At 39.4% G+C, this 18956-nt stretch overlaps 1 protein-coding gene across 1 annotated transcript in view; it reads right to left on the minus strand.

The window, feature by feature from the left end:
• USP3 (ubiquitin specific peptidase 3) overlaps positions 1–18956 on the minus strand; it is a 116008-nt gene that overhangs the window by 20174 nt on the left and 76878 nt on the right. Inside the window, exons 9-11 of the mRNA XM_066274242.1 lie at positions 12358–12504; positions 10348–10454; positions 9843–9923 (exon numbers count right to left, since the gene is read on the minus strand). Coding sequence (XP_066130339.1) covers positions 9843–9923; positions 10348–10454; positions 12358–12504 — 335 coding nt within the window. The remainder of the gene's footprint in view (positions 1–9842; positions 9924–10347; positions 10455–12357; positions 12505–18956) is intronic.

An 18956-nucleotide genomic window follows, 5' to 3' on the forward strand; every position in this document is an offset into this window, starting at 1 on the left:
TGATCTTTTTTTTTTTTTTTTTTTTTTTTTAAATAAATTTTTATTAATGGTAATGGGATGACATTAATAAATCAGGGTACATATATTCAAAGAAAACATGTCTAGGTTATTTTGTCATTAAATTATGTTGCATACACCTCGCCCAAAGTCAGATTGTCCTCCGTCACCCTCTATCTAGTTCTCTGTGCCCCTCCCCCTCCCCCTAACTCTCTCCCTCCCTCCCTCCCATGTCCTCCCTCCCCCCACCCCTGGTAACCACCACACTCTTGTCCATGTCTCTTAGTCTTGTTTTTATGTTCCACCAATGTATGGAATCATGTAGTTCTTGTTTTTTTCTGATTTACTTATTTCACTCCTTATAATGTTATCAAGATCCCACCATTTTGCTGTAAATGATCTGATGTCATCATTTCTTATGGCTGAGTAGTATTCCATAGTGTATATGTGCCACATCTTCTTTATCCAGTCTTCTATCGAAGGGCTTTTTGGTTGTTTCCATGTCTTGGCCACTGTGAACAGTGCTGCAATGAACATGGGGCTACATGTGTCTTTACGTATCAATGTTTCTGAGGTTTTGGGGTATATACCCAGTAGAGGGATTGCTGGGTCCTAAGGTAGTTCTATTTGCAGCTCTTTGAGGAACCACCATACTTTCCTCCATAATGGTTGTACTACTTTACAGTCCCACCAACAGTGAATGAGGGTTCCTTTTTCTCCACAGCCTCTCCAACATTTGCTATTACCTGTCTTGTTGATAATAGCTAATCTAACAGGGGTGAGGTGGTATCTCATTGTAGTTTTGATTTGCATTTCTCTAATAACTAATGAAGCTGAGCATCTTTTCATATATCTGTTGGCCATTTGTATTTCTTCCTGGGAGAAGTGTCTGTTCATGTCCTCTTCCCATTTTTTTATTGGATTGTTTGTTTGTTGTTGAGTTTTATGAGTTCTTTGTAAATTTTGGATATTAGGCCCTTATCTGAGCTGTTGTTTGAAAATATCATTTTCCATTTAGTTGGCTGTCTGTTTATTTTGATATGTTTCTCTTGCTGAGCAAAAACTTTTTATTCTGATGTAGTCCCATTCATTTATCTTTGCCTTCACTTCTCTTGCCATTGGAGTCAAGTTCATAAAATGTTCTTTAAAACCCAGGTCCATGATTTTAGTACCTAGGTCTTCTTCTATGTACTTTATTGTTTCAGGTCTTATATTTAGGTCTTTGATCCATTTTGAATTAATTTTAGTACACGGGGACAGGCTGTAGTCAAGTTTCATTCTTTTGCATGTGGCTTTCCAGTTTTCCCAACACCATTTGTTGAAGAGGCTTTCTTTTCTCCATTGTGTGTTGTTGGCCCCTTTATCAAAGATTATTTGACCATATATATGTGGTTTTATTTCTGGGCTTTCTATTCTGTTCCATTGGTCTGAGTGTCTATTTTTCTGCCAATACCATGCTGTTTTGATTATCGTGGCCCTATAATATAGTTTAAAGTCAGGTATTGTAATGCCCCCAGCTTCATTCTTTTTCCTTAGGATTGTTTTGGCTATTCGGGGTTTTTTATAGTTCCATATAAATCTGATGATTTTTTGTTCTATTTCTTTAAAAAATCTCATAGGAATTTTGATGGGAATTGCATTAAATTTGTATATTGCTTTGGGTAATATGGCCATTTTGATTATATTTATTCTTCCTATCCAAGAACAAGGAATATTTTTCCATCTCATTGTATCTTTTTCGATTTCCCTTAACAATGCTTTGTAATTTTCATTATATAGGTCCTTTACATTCTTTGTTATGTTTATTCCTAGGTATTTTATTTTTTTGTTGCAATCGTGAAGGGGATTATTTTTTTGAGTTCGTTTTCTAATATTTCATTGTTGGCATATAGAAAGGCTATGGACTATTGTATGTTAATTTTGTATCCTGCGACCTTACTGTATTGGTTTATTGTTTCTAATAATCTTTTTGTGGAGTCCTTCGGGTTTTCGATGTATAGGATCATATCATCAGCAAAAAGTGATAGCTTTACTTCTTCTTTTCCGATATGGATGCCTTTTATTTCTTTGTCTTGTCTGATTGCTCTGGCCAGAACTTCTAGCACCACGTTAAATAAGAGTGGAGAGAGTGGACAACCCTGTCTTGTTCCTGATTTAAGGTAGAAAGTCCTCAGTTTTAGAGCATGGTGATCTTGAGGTGTCCCCTGAAACTGAACAGATTGAGGTTCCATGAGCATATAAGCTCCTTTCTGGAAGACACCGGTGATCTATATAGCAGGGGAGAGGAGAGTGCAAGATGGTGTACCCTGGGCTCCATTCCCTGAGAGTACCTATGCAGGCCCCTAGACGTGTGCCAAACTTAAAGCCTGCCTCTTGAGCCAAAGCTCCAGGATTAGCAAACAAGCCTCTCTCACAGCATCTTGGTGCTTTTCCATCTTCCACATCTGTGCTGGGCCCTAGGCTGAGTGAGCCTGTGCACAAGCCTTTAAGTCATTTCTCTGTTCCTGCAGTCTCATCTCTCAGGTGCAAATCTTAAAAGCTGCATTGCCCAAGATGGGGTTCAAGCCCCTCACTCCTCAGGGAGAAGCTCTGGGTTTCAAGTCCCTGTCAACTGAGGGTCACCATGCCAGGGGGTGGAGGGGACTGTCTCAGCCACTCCTACCTGCTTCAATATACTTTCCTTCTCACTTGCCCAATGTGCAGGAGTTGCTTAGCTAATATTTAGATTTTTTTTTTCCCAGAAGAAAATCGTTCCATACGTAGCTTCTAGATTCAGTGTGTCCATGCGAGTAGATGAGTTGAGGGTGTTCCTACATCCCTATCTTGAACAGGAACCCTCTCTGCAATGTATTGTTGAATATTCCTTTGCTCCCTAACCATAATACCTAGGATGTACTTCCCACTTGTCTCCCTTCAACTCAGTGCAATTCTCACTCTCTTTTTTCTTTGAGGCTTTCCCACCCTCCAGTGAGCAGTGACCCTTTCTCTCCAGCTATGTCCTAACAGAGCTGATAAATGCAATGCTGCCAATCTGCTGCTTTACATCCAGGATGGTTCCTAGAGAAGGGTATACACCATTTCAACTTGATGTTTCCTGAAGCACGTCTCAAACTTACAGTGATGCTTTCTCAGGGGCCTCCCACGTCCCACATGTCTAGCTATAAAGAGCACTGACCACACCACAGACTGGCTGGTATTCTGGATTCCTTTAGTGGTGCTTGTAAATTCTGACACTGAAATCATGGACTGCCATCATCAAGTATTTACTGCACCATGTACAAAGTTGTGGCTTGGGCCAGGGTTGCAGGCTGGGCTGGGGATTAGTTATAGGAGAGAAAAATAGAATTTGCCATATTTAAAAGTCAGCAGGTAAACACTGAGCAAACTAGGAAAAGAAGGTAACTTCTTTAACATGATAAAGGACATAAAAGGCATCCAAATTGAAAAGAAGTAAAATTATCTCTTCATAGAAGACATGAGCTTATCTGTAGAAAATCCTAAAGATTAAAAAAAAGAAAACCTTGCACAAATAAATGAATCTGGCACACTTGCAGGGTATAAAATCAACATATAGTAATCACTGTTTTTATAAACTAACAATGAACAATCCAGAAAAGAAATTAAGACAATTCCATTTACAAAAACATCAAAAAGAATAAAATTCTCAGTAATACATTTAATGAAGGAGACCAAACACTTATACACTAAAAATTGCTGAAAGAAATTTATAAAGTCATAAATAAATGGAAAGACATCCCATATCACAGACTGGGAGACTTATGGTTAACATGGTATACTACCCATAGTGATCCACACAGATTCAATGCAATCTCTATCAAAATCCAATGGCATTTTTCTTTGTAGACTTAGAAAAGCCCATTCTAAAATTCATATAGGAATCTCAAAGAATCTTGACTACCCAAAACAATCCTGAAAAAAAAGGACAAAGTTGCAGGATTCACAATACTTTTCTAATTTCAAAACTTATACAAAGTTACAGTAATCAAAACAGTCTGGTGCTGGCATGAAGTCAGCACACAGATCAATGAAATAGCCCATAAACAAACACTTAAATATATGGTCAACTGATCTTTCGTAAGAACAATATGACCATTCAATAGGCAAACAACAGTATTTTCAACAAATGGTGCTGGGAAAACGGTACATGCAAAAAAGTGAGGTTGGGCCCTTACCTAATACCATATGTAGTATAAAAACTAACTCAAAATGGATCAAAGACCTAAACATAAGACATAAAATTCTTAGAAGGAATCATACAGAAAAAGCTTCACAACATTCGATTTGGCAATGACTAATAGGATGTCAAAAGCACAGGCAACAAAAGAAAAAGATAAATTCAAACTGGAATTTGTTAAAATTTTTAAACTTTTGTGTATCAAAGGACGTAAGAAAGGGAAATGCCAAACCACAGAATGTAAGAAAAATATTTACAATCATCTCTCTGATAAAGAATAGCCTCAACATAGAACTCCTACAACTCAACAGCAACAAATATAACGCACCTGCTAGCAGCAGCAGTGATTTCTGCTTCCTGTACCTTGACATGCAAAAGCTCTCCTAATATTCCACATTTAAACTAGAGAGGAAAATTGAGATTTCTAATGAAGCTGCTGTGTTTATGAGTATTAATGAACAAGAATATTTGGATAGCTTAGCTTAAAAAAATACAACACCTGATTAAAAAATTGAAATCATTATGAAATGCAAATCAAAACTACAATAAGATACCACATTATTATGGCTATTATTTTTAAAAAACAAAAAATGCAAAATAACATGTTATCTAGAACGTGGAGAAATTAGAACCCTCAAACATTGCTGGTGAGACTGTAAAATGGTACAGCCACTGTGGAAAACAGTTTGGTGCCAAATTCTTCAAAAAGTTAAACATAGAATTAACATGTGACTTAGCAAGTCTCCTAAGTATATGCCCCAAAGAACTGAAAGCAGGGCCTCAAACAGGTATTTGTACATGTATGATCACAACAGCATTACTCACAATAGCTAAATGGGGGAAGCGCCGGGCCCTGCATCACCCTGCTCCTTGTCACAGATGAAGCCCCCTCTCTCCGCAACAGCAAGCTTCTAGTCCTCAGCTTCCTCCAACACAAAGGAGGTTCTCTTCACCTTCCCCCAGCACTTCCTGCTTTCCGACATTTTCTTCCTACCATTCTGAGAGGCCAACACTTACAGGGTGACCATAAAGTGGTCCCGCAGCCGGTTTACACACAAGATAGTGCAGTTTCCTCCCTTTCATGTGAGGCCATGTGATAAACCAAAGTGGAATAAAAGGCCTATTAGACAGTTCGTGAACAAGCAATACAAGGTGAACCTGGTTTTGAACACTCAATTTAAAAAATGGTGGTCCAGCTGCTTCTAGGAGCCCCCTTTCTGTTTTCACACCTCGCCCTGTGGCTGCAACAGGCCCAGAAGTGCACACCACTCCCCCACCCCACCCCCACAGTGAAGCGGCCTCGCTGTCCCAGCTGCAACACAGCTGACGTGCCCACAGCAGCCTCCACGGAGTTCTCATCAAGAAGCCACATGGACGCCCCAGCTGAATTAGCTGAGAACCACCACAGTCATCTCCTTTGGGGTTTGTAAAAAGCTTCTTAAGCTGTCCTGAAAACCTACTGCCCATTTGTGATGCTTTCTATGGGTTTAAAAAAATTTTTCCCTTAATATGTTCCAACTACTACCCTTTTATAAAATACTTTGTATCCTTAGCCATGGCATTTCTGGACAGCAGACTTAATAAGAAAGGGGTGTTTATTTTCCTTTTTGCACTCCTTTGAATTTTTCCCAAATTCTACAATGAACATACAAAGAATTTTCCTTCTTTGTGATAAGGAAAACCATCACTGAAACACATCTGCACACATACTTCTTAAAGAGGAAGATTGCCTAGATACAGCATAACCTTGACATTCACAGGTTTGACAACTGCCATTTAAACACATGAAAGGTCAGAACCTGAGGTGTACTACAGTTTAGTATTTTTGCAGCAGCATGAATATGAGTTTCACCTCTAAGCTCATACATGGGAGTGAAGGAATCTCATGACTAGTGAATAAGGTACCCGGCATTCACATCTCAGCAAAGCTTGGTTGTTCTCTACTGACCTTCACGTCTCTAATTAAGGAGCTCAGGAAGCTGCTTCAATTTTTCGTTTGTATTTCATGAGGGAAAAAAACATATGTCACAGTGGTTTTTGAAACTCCTACGATTCTCAAAGGTTTCAGGGCATACATTTCACAAGTGTCAATCTTCTAACCTTATATTAGCTGTTAAATAGCATCCCTATGGAGAGCAGGAACTTAAAACTGGTTTGTTGAAGTTATTAGATCACCTTTATATATTATGTAAATTTAATTTAGCAAAGCAGTAATTAGGAATTATACATGAATTAATCCACATTTTTTTAATCCTCCAAAACAAATACCTAATTATAAAGGTGACACAATAGGTTAAAAAATTCAAACAATATAAAAGAGCACGAAAAAATAAGTCAATTCTATTTCTTCCTGAATCCTACTCCCTTAAGATAATCACTGTGAATAGCTGTTATATGATGCTTAATATTTTTAATGTACATGTGAATATTTTTATTTTATACAAATGGATTAATTCTATATACATACTTCCACTGACAGTCTTTTACACTACAATAGTTTATCTTTCTGTGGCCTGGCTATTCATCAACTTTAGCTTTATAATTGCTACATAGCATAATTTATTGAACTAATGCCCTACTGTTGGGCATATAAATTGTTTATGATTTTTCGCAACAAAGAATGCTTCACTGAATACCTTTTACATATGTTACTGTCCACATCTGCAAGTGAAATTATTATGTTTAAGGAAATGCCTATTAAAAATGGTGATCATTACCCTCCAAAAACAACTGTACCAATTTACACTCCTAACACCAATATGAGTGCCCAATATGAGAGTTCTAACATAAATACATATATCTATATAAAAATATATGTGCATGTGGGTGTGTATATTATTTCATATTATGCACTTATATATGTATTTGTATGCGTGTGCATGTATATCTATCCATTTTTAGCCTACAAACAGTAGTAACAGATATGATCCAAAACTTTCACTAACAGATATGATCTATCTTCATCATTTTGACCACTTTTACTCTCTCTCTCTCTCTCTCTCTCTATATATATATATATATATATATATACTTTTTTTTTTTTTTTACAGGGACAGAGAGAGAGAGAGAGAGAGAGAGTCAGAGGTCAGAGAGAGAGATAGACAGGAACAGAGAGAGATGAGAAGCATCAATCATCAGTTTTTCGTTGCAACACCTTAGTTGTTCACGGATTGCTTTCTCATATATGCCTTGACCGCGGGCCTTCAGCAGACCGAGTAACCCCTTGCTGGAGCCAGCGACCTCAGGTTCAAGCTGGTGAGCTTTTTTGCTCAAACCAGATGAGCCCGTGCTTAAGCTGGCGACCTCAGGGTCTCAAACCTGGGTCCTCCACGTCCCAGTCCAACGCTCTTTCCACTGCGCCACCGCCTGGTCAGAATATATACTTTAATATAAGTGAGACATTTTTCAGATGTTAAATTGATTATTTACATTTTTTCTTATTCAGATACTACACCAAGTACAATTTTTCACATATGTTGCAAATATGTGTGTCAGGTTTATCATCTCCACTTGCCAAATTTCTTGTTTGTAGTGCCAGTCAACCACCTAAGTTATGTCATACACTCCCCTCCTGGATGGTCAAGAAAGAAAGGTTGGTATTCAAGCATTCTGGGACAGGCAGTAAGTGAACTGCTACAGAGAGCAGTAAGAACCATACACATGACCAATTCGGGATGGGGGGACACAGCGGAGAAGGAAGGAAAGAAGCCTGAACACTCCAGTGTCTCTGGGGCTTCCAACCAAAGATCATCTGGACTTACTGGGTTTTGTTAAAGATTAGGAGATGTTTTTTCAAATATATATTTACATATCTTTATCAAGGAACAGTATTTTTTTTAAATTAATGTTAATATTGCTACTGTTCTTATTGAAGAAATTTCAAAATGAAGTCAATTTAAATTATATAGTTTTAGGCTCTCTGATTCCTTTAATTATCACTGATATTTTCTCTAACTGATCAAATACTGTTTGTTTTATGATTAAGTTTGCCTGAATGCACATGCCATAAATATAGTCAAGTATATTGTGATATTCTCTTAACCTCACACAGGCCAAAAACAGTTCTGGAGAAACACACTGCAGCCACATTTTAGAGGGAAGAGGAGTGGACAAGGCTTCCTTAAACTTCTTCTGTGCTCCTGTTCAAAAAAAGACAACACTGCCTGACCTGTGGTGGCGCAGTGGATAAAGCATCGACCTGGAAATGCTGAGGTCGCCAGTTTGAAACCCTGGGCTTGCCTGGTCAAGGCACATATGGGAGTTGATGCTTCCTGCTCCTCCCCCCCTTCTCTCTCTGTCTCTCTCTCCTCTCTCTCCCTCTCTGCCTCTCTCTCTCCTTCTCTCTCTCTCCTCTCTAAAAATGAATAAAAAATAAATAAATAACTTAAAAAAAAAAAAAGACAACACTTGCACAGCATCTGTAGTACGCAGAGATGGTTTGCTCATGTTTCTTAAAGTAGTCCAGTATCTTTGACAGTCATCCCGTGAGACATTTCCGGAAACTACCTGAGCAACAGTTCAGGCAGCAAGACCTCCACTGCTATTTTAACAAGACAAATGCCGCACAATGCACATGTGACACACAGAAGCCTACCCTACCCCAACAGTTATATTTTTACTGGGCTATTTTGATTCTAGAGCAGTGCTGTCCAGTAAAATTTTCTGCAATAATAAAAATGTTCTGCATCTGTCCTATCCAATACAGTAGCTACTAGCCATATGATTATGGAACATTTGAAATATGGCTAGTTCAGGTGAACAACTGAAAACTTTAAATAATTATAATTAAATAACTTTAAATAATTATACTCAATATTTTAGTTTAAATTTTAATGGCCACATGTGACTATAGTTCCGTACAAGACAGTACAGTTTTTGACCAATAGAAAGAAAAGCTATCTCTAGATCTTATTTTATCTATCTATCTATCATTATGATAATACTCTCTTCTCCCTAAAACAATTGAAGAAAAGACTTACTTTTAGTGAACATATAATTTAGGGCAGAAATTATGTTATTTGCATTCAGTGTACAGTTTCTTAATGATAGAACACTTACTAGGTCCTTTTTTTTCTGTCCAAGTTTCTTCTTTTAATGACTAATAAAGACAATTAGTCACTATAGTGGTTGGTCAAGGATAGGTCTTTTGCCTTGACTAAAGTAGTTAATATTCACCAAGGGAAAAAAATTGTTCAAAACCTTGCAAAGTAAATGTGAATTTTAATAGTCTTGTAGTTAAAAGTAGGGCCTTAACCAACGGTGGTTTCAATAGATTTCTCAAACTATTTGTGATAGAAAATAAAAAATACCATAACTTATAAAACTTCACTGAGTGTTCTTCCAGAGGATACTAGTGGTACATCCATAGAATACATTTTATTGTTTAGGTCAGAAAAGGTTTTGTTATTAACTTTTACTTTTAAAAGAGAAAGGTGAGAAATATTTTATCCTTGACCCAGTATCTCTGGCAGGCATTCTTATTAACAGAATTTTTTTGGACAGGAAGAGATATCCAGGCTTGACTTTTATTAAGTTATAAAACAAATTTCATTAAAGTAATTAACAACACAGCGCATATAGGTGGAGCTTATAAATCCATTCGGGTATTTCAGAGGGAAAAAAGGAATTCTAAAACAATTTAGTATCTTACCTCGTAATGAACAAACTGGTCCATTTTCTTGATTCTTAGAGCGCTTATTTCTGAACTGACTTGGAATATCTAATGAAAGGTCTTAAAGGAAATAGAAAAATGGTTGTTAAAGTCATATAACCACACTCAAAAAGTAATTTAAAAAATTGATGTATTTTAACAATTTATTTCCACTGTCTTAATTTTCAAAGGAAGCATTAACCCTTTGAGTAATGAGTTTTTTCATGCTCATTGACCCCCAGGAATGAGTGTTTTTTAAAAAATGAAATTAGTTCCAGTTACAGTTTTATTAATTTAAAATCATATTTATCTGATAACCAATTTATGGAAACAAGAAGAACATACATTTGCCTTTTTTAAATGTTGCCTTACACATTTTTAAAATAAATCAATTGTACTCTGGATGGTCAGGAGGCACAAGGAAATATATGAATGTTCGTACTACTCAAAAGGTTAAAATTATTTTAATACAAAATTGTATCTCCACATATCAAATATCTCTTACCTAGGAATGGATCAAACTTTCTAGATTCTGTCCCACAAATGAGGCAGTTAACCTCATTTTGGAGAATGCCTCCAAATATAGCTGTGACAACCGTAGATGCTCCATTTCTAAAGAAAATCACATAGGAAAACATCACAATAAAAAACTGGAATGTGTAGAAGTTCCTATAGGTAACTTGGGGGGAGTGTATATCACTTATATTTATTTAAATTACAAAATAATGCAAAAACTTAAAAAACTATACAGCTATATACTAAATAAAAAATTTAAGTCATTGATTGACTAGTCTCCCCCCTGAAGCCCTTTTCCAACACACTACTTTCTCCAAAAGTAACCAACACTGGACATTCACCATTCTTAGCCATTGGATCACGTGACTGCCTACACTCAGGGCAGGAGTGGATGCTGAGGATGGCTTCATGGCCTCTGCCTCAGGTGCTAACAATAGCTTGATTGTGGAGCAACGGAGCACCGGCCCCAGATGGGCAGAGCACCACCTGGTAGGGGGCATGCCGGGTGGATGCTGAGTGGATCCCGGTTGGGGCGCTGTGGGAGTCTGTCTCTGCCTCCACACCTCTCATTTAATAAAAAAAATAAAATAATAATAAAATAACCAATGAATGCATAATTAAGCAGAACAAATTGTTGTTTCTCTTTCTTTCGCTCTAAAATCAATAAATAAAGTAAAGTGTGCTTCCTTTGGCTTCCTTTACTGGCAAAAGAAACATATTGCAGCTTTATTATTTTTCTTAAGTTGTTCATAAGATATAAGACTTCTATTTAGAAATTAAATAAAAAGGGAAGATATATTGGTAACTGTAGAACATGATGGTCATTTCAGATTTTAGGTTTAATATCAGTGTCATAAGCAAAGGGTGTACCCAAAAATAACAATTGAAACTAAAAAAAAACTATATCTGAGCCTTTCATACTGATATTTACATACAATGCTGCCTTTAATTTTAATAGAAACTACTTTATTACAAAGTAGAACATTTAAACTCAATGTAGTTCTTCCTTTATAATTTTTGCCTCTAAGAAAAGGATGCTAATCAAGTCAAAATGCAAAACAGAATTAATAGTATTTTCACTTTTGTGCTAGCGGCAAGAACAGTTCTACCAGTCATAGGTCCTTCCCTTTCTGTACTAGATTCTAACTGGAATCAGTGCTACAGGATCCGGAATGCCAAACATTTTTAGTATGGCAATTCATAGTGGTTACCCTTCTCCGATACAGCCAGAGTGGCTGAGACTGTTTAGTCATTAAAAAGGCCTGATCTTACTAAATCAGATCAATGGGCTGCCAGGCTACAGCAACCTCCATATATTACCTACTCTTTCTTTCTTTGAGGAATTCATCTTATAAATCCTGCATAGGTCAACATAAACCTTTTCAAAACTATGAACAAAGTCAGAACAATTAAATCAGTATCCAGGCTGAAATCTCATAAAACATTTATGCCTCAAGCAAAATAAACATTCTAATCTCAATGTATATTGTGGGAATTAGTATTTGGAAAGGCAATCCAAAAGGTTTTATTCATATTGAGAAGAAAAAATTCCATTCAATAAAGAACAGATATACTTTAGAAAAATTCAAGTCCAAAATGAGATTTTAGGTAAACTCACATTCAAAATATTTTAAGCCTTTGTTTTTAGTGAACAAATATAATTATTTTAGTATATGAAATTAAGTCTTCGATCTACTATTCAGTACATTTAGAGGAAAATTTCTAAGTGCTAAATTGTACAAATATATATTTTTTAATTTTAAAATAATCTACACCAAATTAACAAGCAGAACTACACCAAGATATAAATACATACAAGATGTGTCTGATCTGGAAGTGGGAGGCATATGCCAGGCCACTTGGTCACAAATTCAAGTGACCAAAATTTTCATCAAAGGTTAAGAAAAACTCTCCACCTTCCATTATAAATCTAACAAACAATAACACCAACAGAAATGTCTGAAGTTCCCCTAAAACACCAAAGGAAATTAAACCTTACATGCAACATTTGTTACTTGCAGACAGAGTAGAATTCTCCTGCAGAATTGCTACACGGGAAACACCGTTGAATCCGCCCTGGAGTTCCAAATGCAGGTGGTCCAAAAGGTAGCGCATGAATTCATGGGCATCCTGCTGCTGATAGCCCCTGAAACAAACAGAAACCGTCTGTCACTAGGGAGGCTCCACCTGTCAGTCAAACAGGCAGGAGGGAAAAGCACTGGGCAGGGCTGTAGCTCACAGCACAGAGAAGCTCCTGGACCTTTCATCATTCCCAGTTTTACACAAGATTTCTCAACAAGAAAAAAAATCTACTACTTAAAAATAAGTTTAATGCCTGACCAGGCAGTGGTGGCACAGTGGATAGAACATCAGCCTGAGACACTGAGGACCCAGGTTCAAAACCCCAAAGTCATTGGCTTGAGCACAGGCTCACCAGCTTGAGTGTGAGGTTGCACAAGATCATAGACATGATCCCAAGGTCGCTGGCTTGAAACCCAAGGTCACTGGCTTAAGTAAGGGGTCACTGGCCCAGCTGGAGCCCACTGGTCAAGGCACTTATGAGGAAGCAATCAATGAACAAGCTGCAACTATGAGGTGATGCTTCTCATCTCTCTTCCTTCCTGACTGACCCCACCCCCTCTCACTAAACAAGCAAAAATGTTTGGCCTGACCAGGAGGTGGCGCAGTGGATAGGGCATCGGACTGGGATGCCAAGGACCCAGGTTGAAGACGCCAAGGTCACCAACTTGAGTGCAGGCTCATCTGGTTTGAGCAAAAGTTCACCAGCTTGGACCCAAGGTCGCTGGCTCAAGCAAGGGGTCACTTGGTCTGCTGAAGGCCCGTAGTCAAGGCACATATGAGAAAGCAATCAATGAACAACTAAGGTGTCACAATGTACAACAAAAAACTAATGATTGATGCTTCTCATCTCTCTGTTCCTGTCTGTCTGTCCCTGTCTATCCCTCTCTCTGACTCTGTCTCTGTAAAAAAAATAAAAAATTGTTTGAAAACACAAAATATTGGAGTTAATTGGACTTATAGTGATCTCACTGAACCCACTTTAGAAATGAGGAAAACTGAGGAGGATGTGATTTGCCTAAAGTCCAACAGAAATGGGACTATAACCCATGTCTCTCTCCTAGATGGACTCTGAATCTTCCCACTATGCCACTGGTCATTCTAAAACAGGCGTTCCCAAACTACGGCCCACGGGCTGCATGCAGCCCCCTGAGGCTATTTATCCAGCCCCCCACCGCACTTCCGGAAGGGGCACCTCTTTCATTGGTGGTCAGTGAGAGGAGCACTGTATGTGGCAGCCCTCCAATGGTCTGAGGGACAGTGAACTGGCCCCCTGTGTATAAAGTTTGGGGACCCCTGCAGATGCTCAAATGTTAAATTTTCACATCTTAACCTAACCATAAAATAAAGTCTAAAACCACCACTATAGGATATTTAAAAATTAAAACTATTTTTTTAGATTGAAAGATACTAATTTTTAAACAGTGGCTGAGGCCCTGACTGGATAGTTCAGTTGGTGAGAGCATTGTCCTGAAACACAGAGGTTACGGGTTCAATCCCCAGTCAGGGCACATTCAATGTTCCTCTCTCTCTTTCTCCTTCTCTCCCTCTCTCTCTAAAAGACAAATTTAAAAAAAGTCAATAAATAAAAATTAAAAACAGACTGAAAGAAAAAAATGTTTAAAAAGATATTTAACATTCTATACTTGCACCTTAATCTTAATTCAAGACATTTTTAAAATAAGTACTTTAAAAAATGCATTGACTCAAACACAAGTATTCTCTATCCTAAAATTTCAATATATATCACAACATATTCTTAGGTTACCTCTTATACTATATTCAGATAGAAAATTAAATGGAATTCTTATACTAATAAAGATCAATGACAAGTAAACAGAAATGAAGACTAACAAAATAAAGCTGATAGTCAGAAGGTCATAGAGGTTTATGTAGACAAAATAAGTCAAGCAATGAAATATAAGATACTTTCATAAAACTGTAGATAAAAAAGACTTCTGCCTACATTTTGCCAGCATAGAAGGGTCTCTTTATTCTCTAAATCTCAAGTTTTTCTGGCTTCTGGCTTGGTCTTGAGTCAAAATGTCCACCACCCTTTGCAGGCACTGAATCAATAAGCAAAATTTCTTTCAACCAGAATTTCCCTCAATATATATATATTTTTTTCCCCTTTTCCTGAAATTTCTCCTGGAAATTATAAATCATGAAAACAATCTGCCTAATCAATGAAACTTCAATCAGAAGTGACTTCAGCATTCACTATAACTTTTTCTAAACTGCTTAGCTACTAAATGTCAATGGTCAATGTGTTCAAGTCTCTCTTTTAAGATACATACAGCCCTGGCCGGTTGGCTCAGTGGTAGAGCGTCGGCCTGGCGTGCAGGGGACCTGGGTTCGATTCCCGGCCAGGGCACATGGGAGAAGCGCCCATTTGCTTCTCCACCCCCACCCCTCCTTCCTCTCTGTCTCTCTCTTCCCCTCCCGCAGCCAAGGCTCCATTGGAGCAAAGATGGCCCGGGCGCTGGGGATGGCTCCTTGGCCTCTGCCCCAGGTGCTAGAGTGGCTCTGGTCTCAGCAGAGCGACGCCCCGGAGGGGCAGAGCATCATCCCCTGGTGGGCAGAGCGTCGCCCCTGGTGGGCATGCCAGGTGCATCCCGGTCGGGCGCATGCGGGAGTCTGTCTGACTGTCTCTCCCCGTTTCCAGCTTCAGAAAAATACAAAAACAAACAAACAAACAAAAAGATACATACAAATAAAAATGTTAACACACAGTCCACAACATTCATTCAGAACTGGTAGTTCCTTCATGTATCGCTTGAAACTTTTTCATCACAACATCCTTTTTTTCATGACTCAAATATAATATTACTTTCATAAGTCTATCTAAAATTTTCTCACATTCTTTCACCAAAATAATCTGGTATCTAATCATGTTTCTAAAATGGATCATGAAAAACCAATGAGTGCCTTGTAGTTATGCCAATTTGTATTTTCATCAAATACATATCCATCCCTTTTTTTTTTTTTTTTTCCTGAAGCTGGAAACAGGGAGAGACAGTCAGACAGACTCCCGCATGCGCCCGACCGGGATCCACCCGGCACGCCCACCATGGGGGCGACGCTCTGCCCACTAGGGGGCGATGCTCTGCCCATCCTGGGCGTCGCCATGTTGCGACCAGAGCCACTCTAGCGCCTGAGGCAGAGGCCACAGAGCCATCCCCAGCGCCCGGGCCATTTTTGCTCCAATGGAGCCTTGGCTGCGGGAGGGGAAGAGAGAGACAGAGAGGAAGGCGCGGCGGAGGGGTGGAGAAACAAATGGGCGCTTCTCCTGTGTGCCCTGGCCAGGAATCGAACCCGGGTCCTCCGCACGCTAGGCCGACGCTCTACCGCTGAGCCAACCGGCCAGGGCTATCCATCCCTTTTTAGAAAATAATCTTCCTGAACCCGGGTCCTCCGCACGCTAGGCCGACGCCCTACCGCTGAGCCAACCGGCCAGGGCTATCCATCCCTTTTTAGAAAATAATCTTCCTGCCCTGGAAGGATAGGAAGGGATGGATAGCCCTGGCCGGTTGGCTCAGCGGTAGGGCGTCGGCCTAGCGTGCGGAGGACCCGGGTTCAGGAAGATTATTTTCTAAAAAGGGATGGATAGCCCTGGCCGGTTGGCTCAGCGGTAGGGCGTCGGCCTAGCGTGCGGAGGACCCGGGTTCGATTCCTGGCCAGGGCACACAGGAGAAGCGCCCATTTGTTTCTCCACCCCTCCGCCGCGCCTTCCTCTCTGTCTCTCTCTTCCCCTCCCGCAGCCAAGGCTCCATTGGAGCAAAAATGGCCCGGGCGCTGGGGATGGCTCTGTGGCCTCTGCCTCAGGCGCTAGAGTGGCTCTGGTCGCAACATGGCGACGCCCAGGATGGGCAGAGCATCGCCCCCTGGTGGGCAGAGCGTCGCCCCCATGGTGGGCGTGCCGGGTGGATCCCGGTCGGGCGCATGCGGGAGTCTGTCTGACTGTCTCTCCCTGTTTCCAGCTTCAGGAAAAAAAAAAAAAAAAAAGATTACAGAAAAAAAATAATAATAATCTTCCTAATAAATATCAATAAATCTTCCAACCAGACCACAATTCTTACCTCAAAATTCATTTTCTAATGTTTCTTTCACCATTAGAAAAAGATTTTTTACCTATATGAGACCATGAAATACCCAGCTGTTTTATAAAGGTAAGTTATGGGTTTCTGTTGTAATTTGTCATCTTTATCAGAAAAAGTCTCATGTAAGACTAGAAAAATTTTCTGATTCTGACTAAAGAGATATTTACAATTCTATTTTTAAACATTTAAATAAAACCTTTTGCCCTGGCTGGTTGACTCAAGTGTACAGAGCATCAACACAGCATGCAGATGTCCTGGGTTCAATCCCCAGTCAGGGCACATGAGAAGTGACCATCTGCTTCTCTTCCCCCTCTCTCCCCTTCTCTTTCTCTTCTCCTCTTGCAGCCAGTGGCTCAGTTGGTCCAAGTGTCAGCCTCAGGTGCTGAGGATAGCTTGGTTGATTCAAGCATCAGCCCCAGGCAGGTTGCCAGCTGGATCCTGGTCAGGGTGCATGAGGGAGTCTGTATCTCTATCACCCCTCCGCTAACTTTAAATAAATAAATAATAAAAAATATATAAATTAAAAAATAAATCCTTCCATTGACTTAACTGAAAGTCTTAATATTATTTGGTATGTTAAATTCAACAAACTTTAGTCACCTTTTTAATTATTTGCCAATTATACAATCTGGGCTTCAAAGTTTCCTCTGTAGTTAACTTAGGGTTCCCTTGTTTGGTAATCATGTTAAAGTTAAAGGAAACATTCTTCACATTTGGATGTAGTATTTATGTTTTATATACAAATTATTTTACCGATGTCTCCCAAATAGTTGTTTTTGAGTTTGTGAGGAAATGGATTTACACAGGACCCGCTGGCATCTCTGTGACAGGGCAGAGCTGAGAGAAAAGAAGACACAGGGATACAACAGTGGCTCCAATTTTGTCATTTCCTTATCTTCACTTGTTTGTGACTTTCAAGATTACTTCCTCCTCCTTAACATCTGCAGGAAATCTGTGTCATAAAGATGCTGTGAGAAATAATTGTTGGAGAGCACAGTGCAAATATAAAAAACCTTAAAAAGATCCTGAACCATCTCTTCTGAAGGAGGGGCTGAGAAAGGGGCACTGCTGAAGCACATGTATAGAAACTTGGGGCAGCTGGCTCTTCATAACAATTCTTGGCACAATGAGGCTTCTTGAAGCCGTATTTCCCCAATCGTAAAAAGAAAGGAATGCTCCAATAAAGAATGATCAAAGAAAATGTTACTTTGCAGTTGGATTGAAGGTGAAAAGCAGAAATCAGACATCACGGACCACAGACACCACAAGTACCTGTGTGATGCCTCAACGTTCACAACTGTGACATGCACCTTACATTGCTGACTAGTCTCTGTCTTGGCAGTACCAGCACATACTGAGTAAAACTGCATACATATAAGGACCAGAACATGCCTTTACTGCAGCAATTTTCAACCTTTTCCATCTTATGGCACACATAACTAATTACCTAAATTCTGCAGCACACCAAAAACTTATTTCTTGTTGATCTAACAAAAAAAAAATAGGTATAATTTTGATTCATTCACACCGACAGCTATTGTTGTATTGGGTACTGTCATTTTTTTATTTGACAATCTAAAGGAAAAGAGGTCAAGGCCCCTGACTAAATAGTCAGGTATTACATGTTTTAAAAATTCTTGTGGCACACTGGTTGAAAACTGCTGCTCTACAGGATCAGATTTCTAGGACAAACTTCTAAAATACCTAGGATGCAGAATTTTAGGTTCTATTCATATTGAAATTATCGTTAACATTCATAAAAGAACTCTGAATTATTGTTCTAAATAATCTGCAAAACCAAAATTAGTTAAATTTAGCTATTTCTATCTAGTATGTGGCACCAATCATGGCTGAGTTTCAAGACAAAAACATCAGCAAAATGAAAACCTTAAAAATGATTTTTTCTGTTTACAAACACACACCAAAAAATACAATACCAAAATTCCTAGTTAGAAAAACTAATATTGTTTAAATATAAAATAACTCAGTACTGGCCCTGGCCGGTTGACTCAGTGGTAGAGCGTCGGACTGGCGTGCGGGGGACCCGGGTTCGATTCCCGGCCAGGGCACATAGGAGAAGCACCCATTTGCTTCTCCACCCCCACCCCCTCCTTCCTCTCTGTCTCTCTCTTCCCCTCCCACAGCCAAGGCTCCATTGGAGCAAGGATGGCCTGGGCGCTGGGGATGGCTCCTTGGCCTCTGCCCCAGGCGCTAGAGTAGCTCTGGTCGCAGCAGAGCATCACCCCCTGGTGGGCAGAGCGCCGCCCCTGGTGGGCGTGCCGGGTGGATCCCGGTCGGGCACATGCGGGAGTCTGTCTGACTGTCTCTCCCCGTTTCCAGCTTCAGAAAAATACAAAAAACAAAACAAAACAAAACAAAAACAACAACTCAGTACTTATTAAAGCTCTCTATTGTAAAA

This window comes from Saccopteryx bilineata, chromosome 4, assembly GCF_036850765.1.
Source record: "Saccopteryx bilineata isolate mSacBil1 chromosome 4, mSacBil1_pri_phased_curated, whole genome shotgun sequence".
In the NCBI taxonomy this organism is placed as follows: Eukaryota; Metazoa; Chordata; class Mammalia; order Chiroptera; family Emballonuridae; genus Saccopteryx; species Saccopteryx bilineata.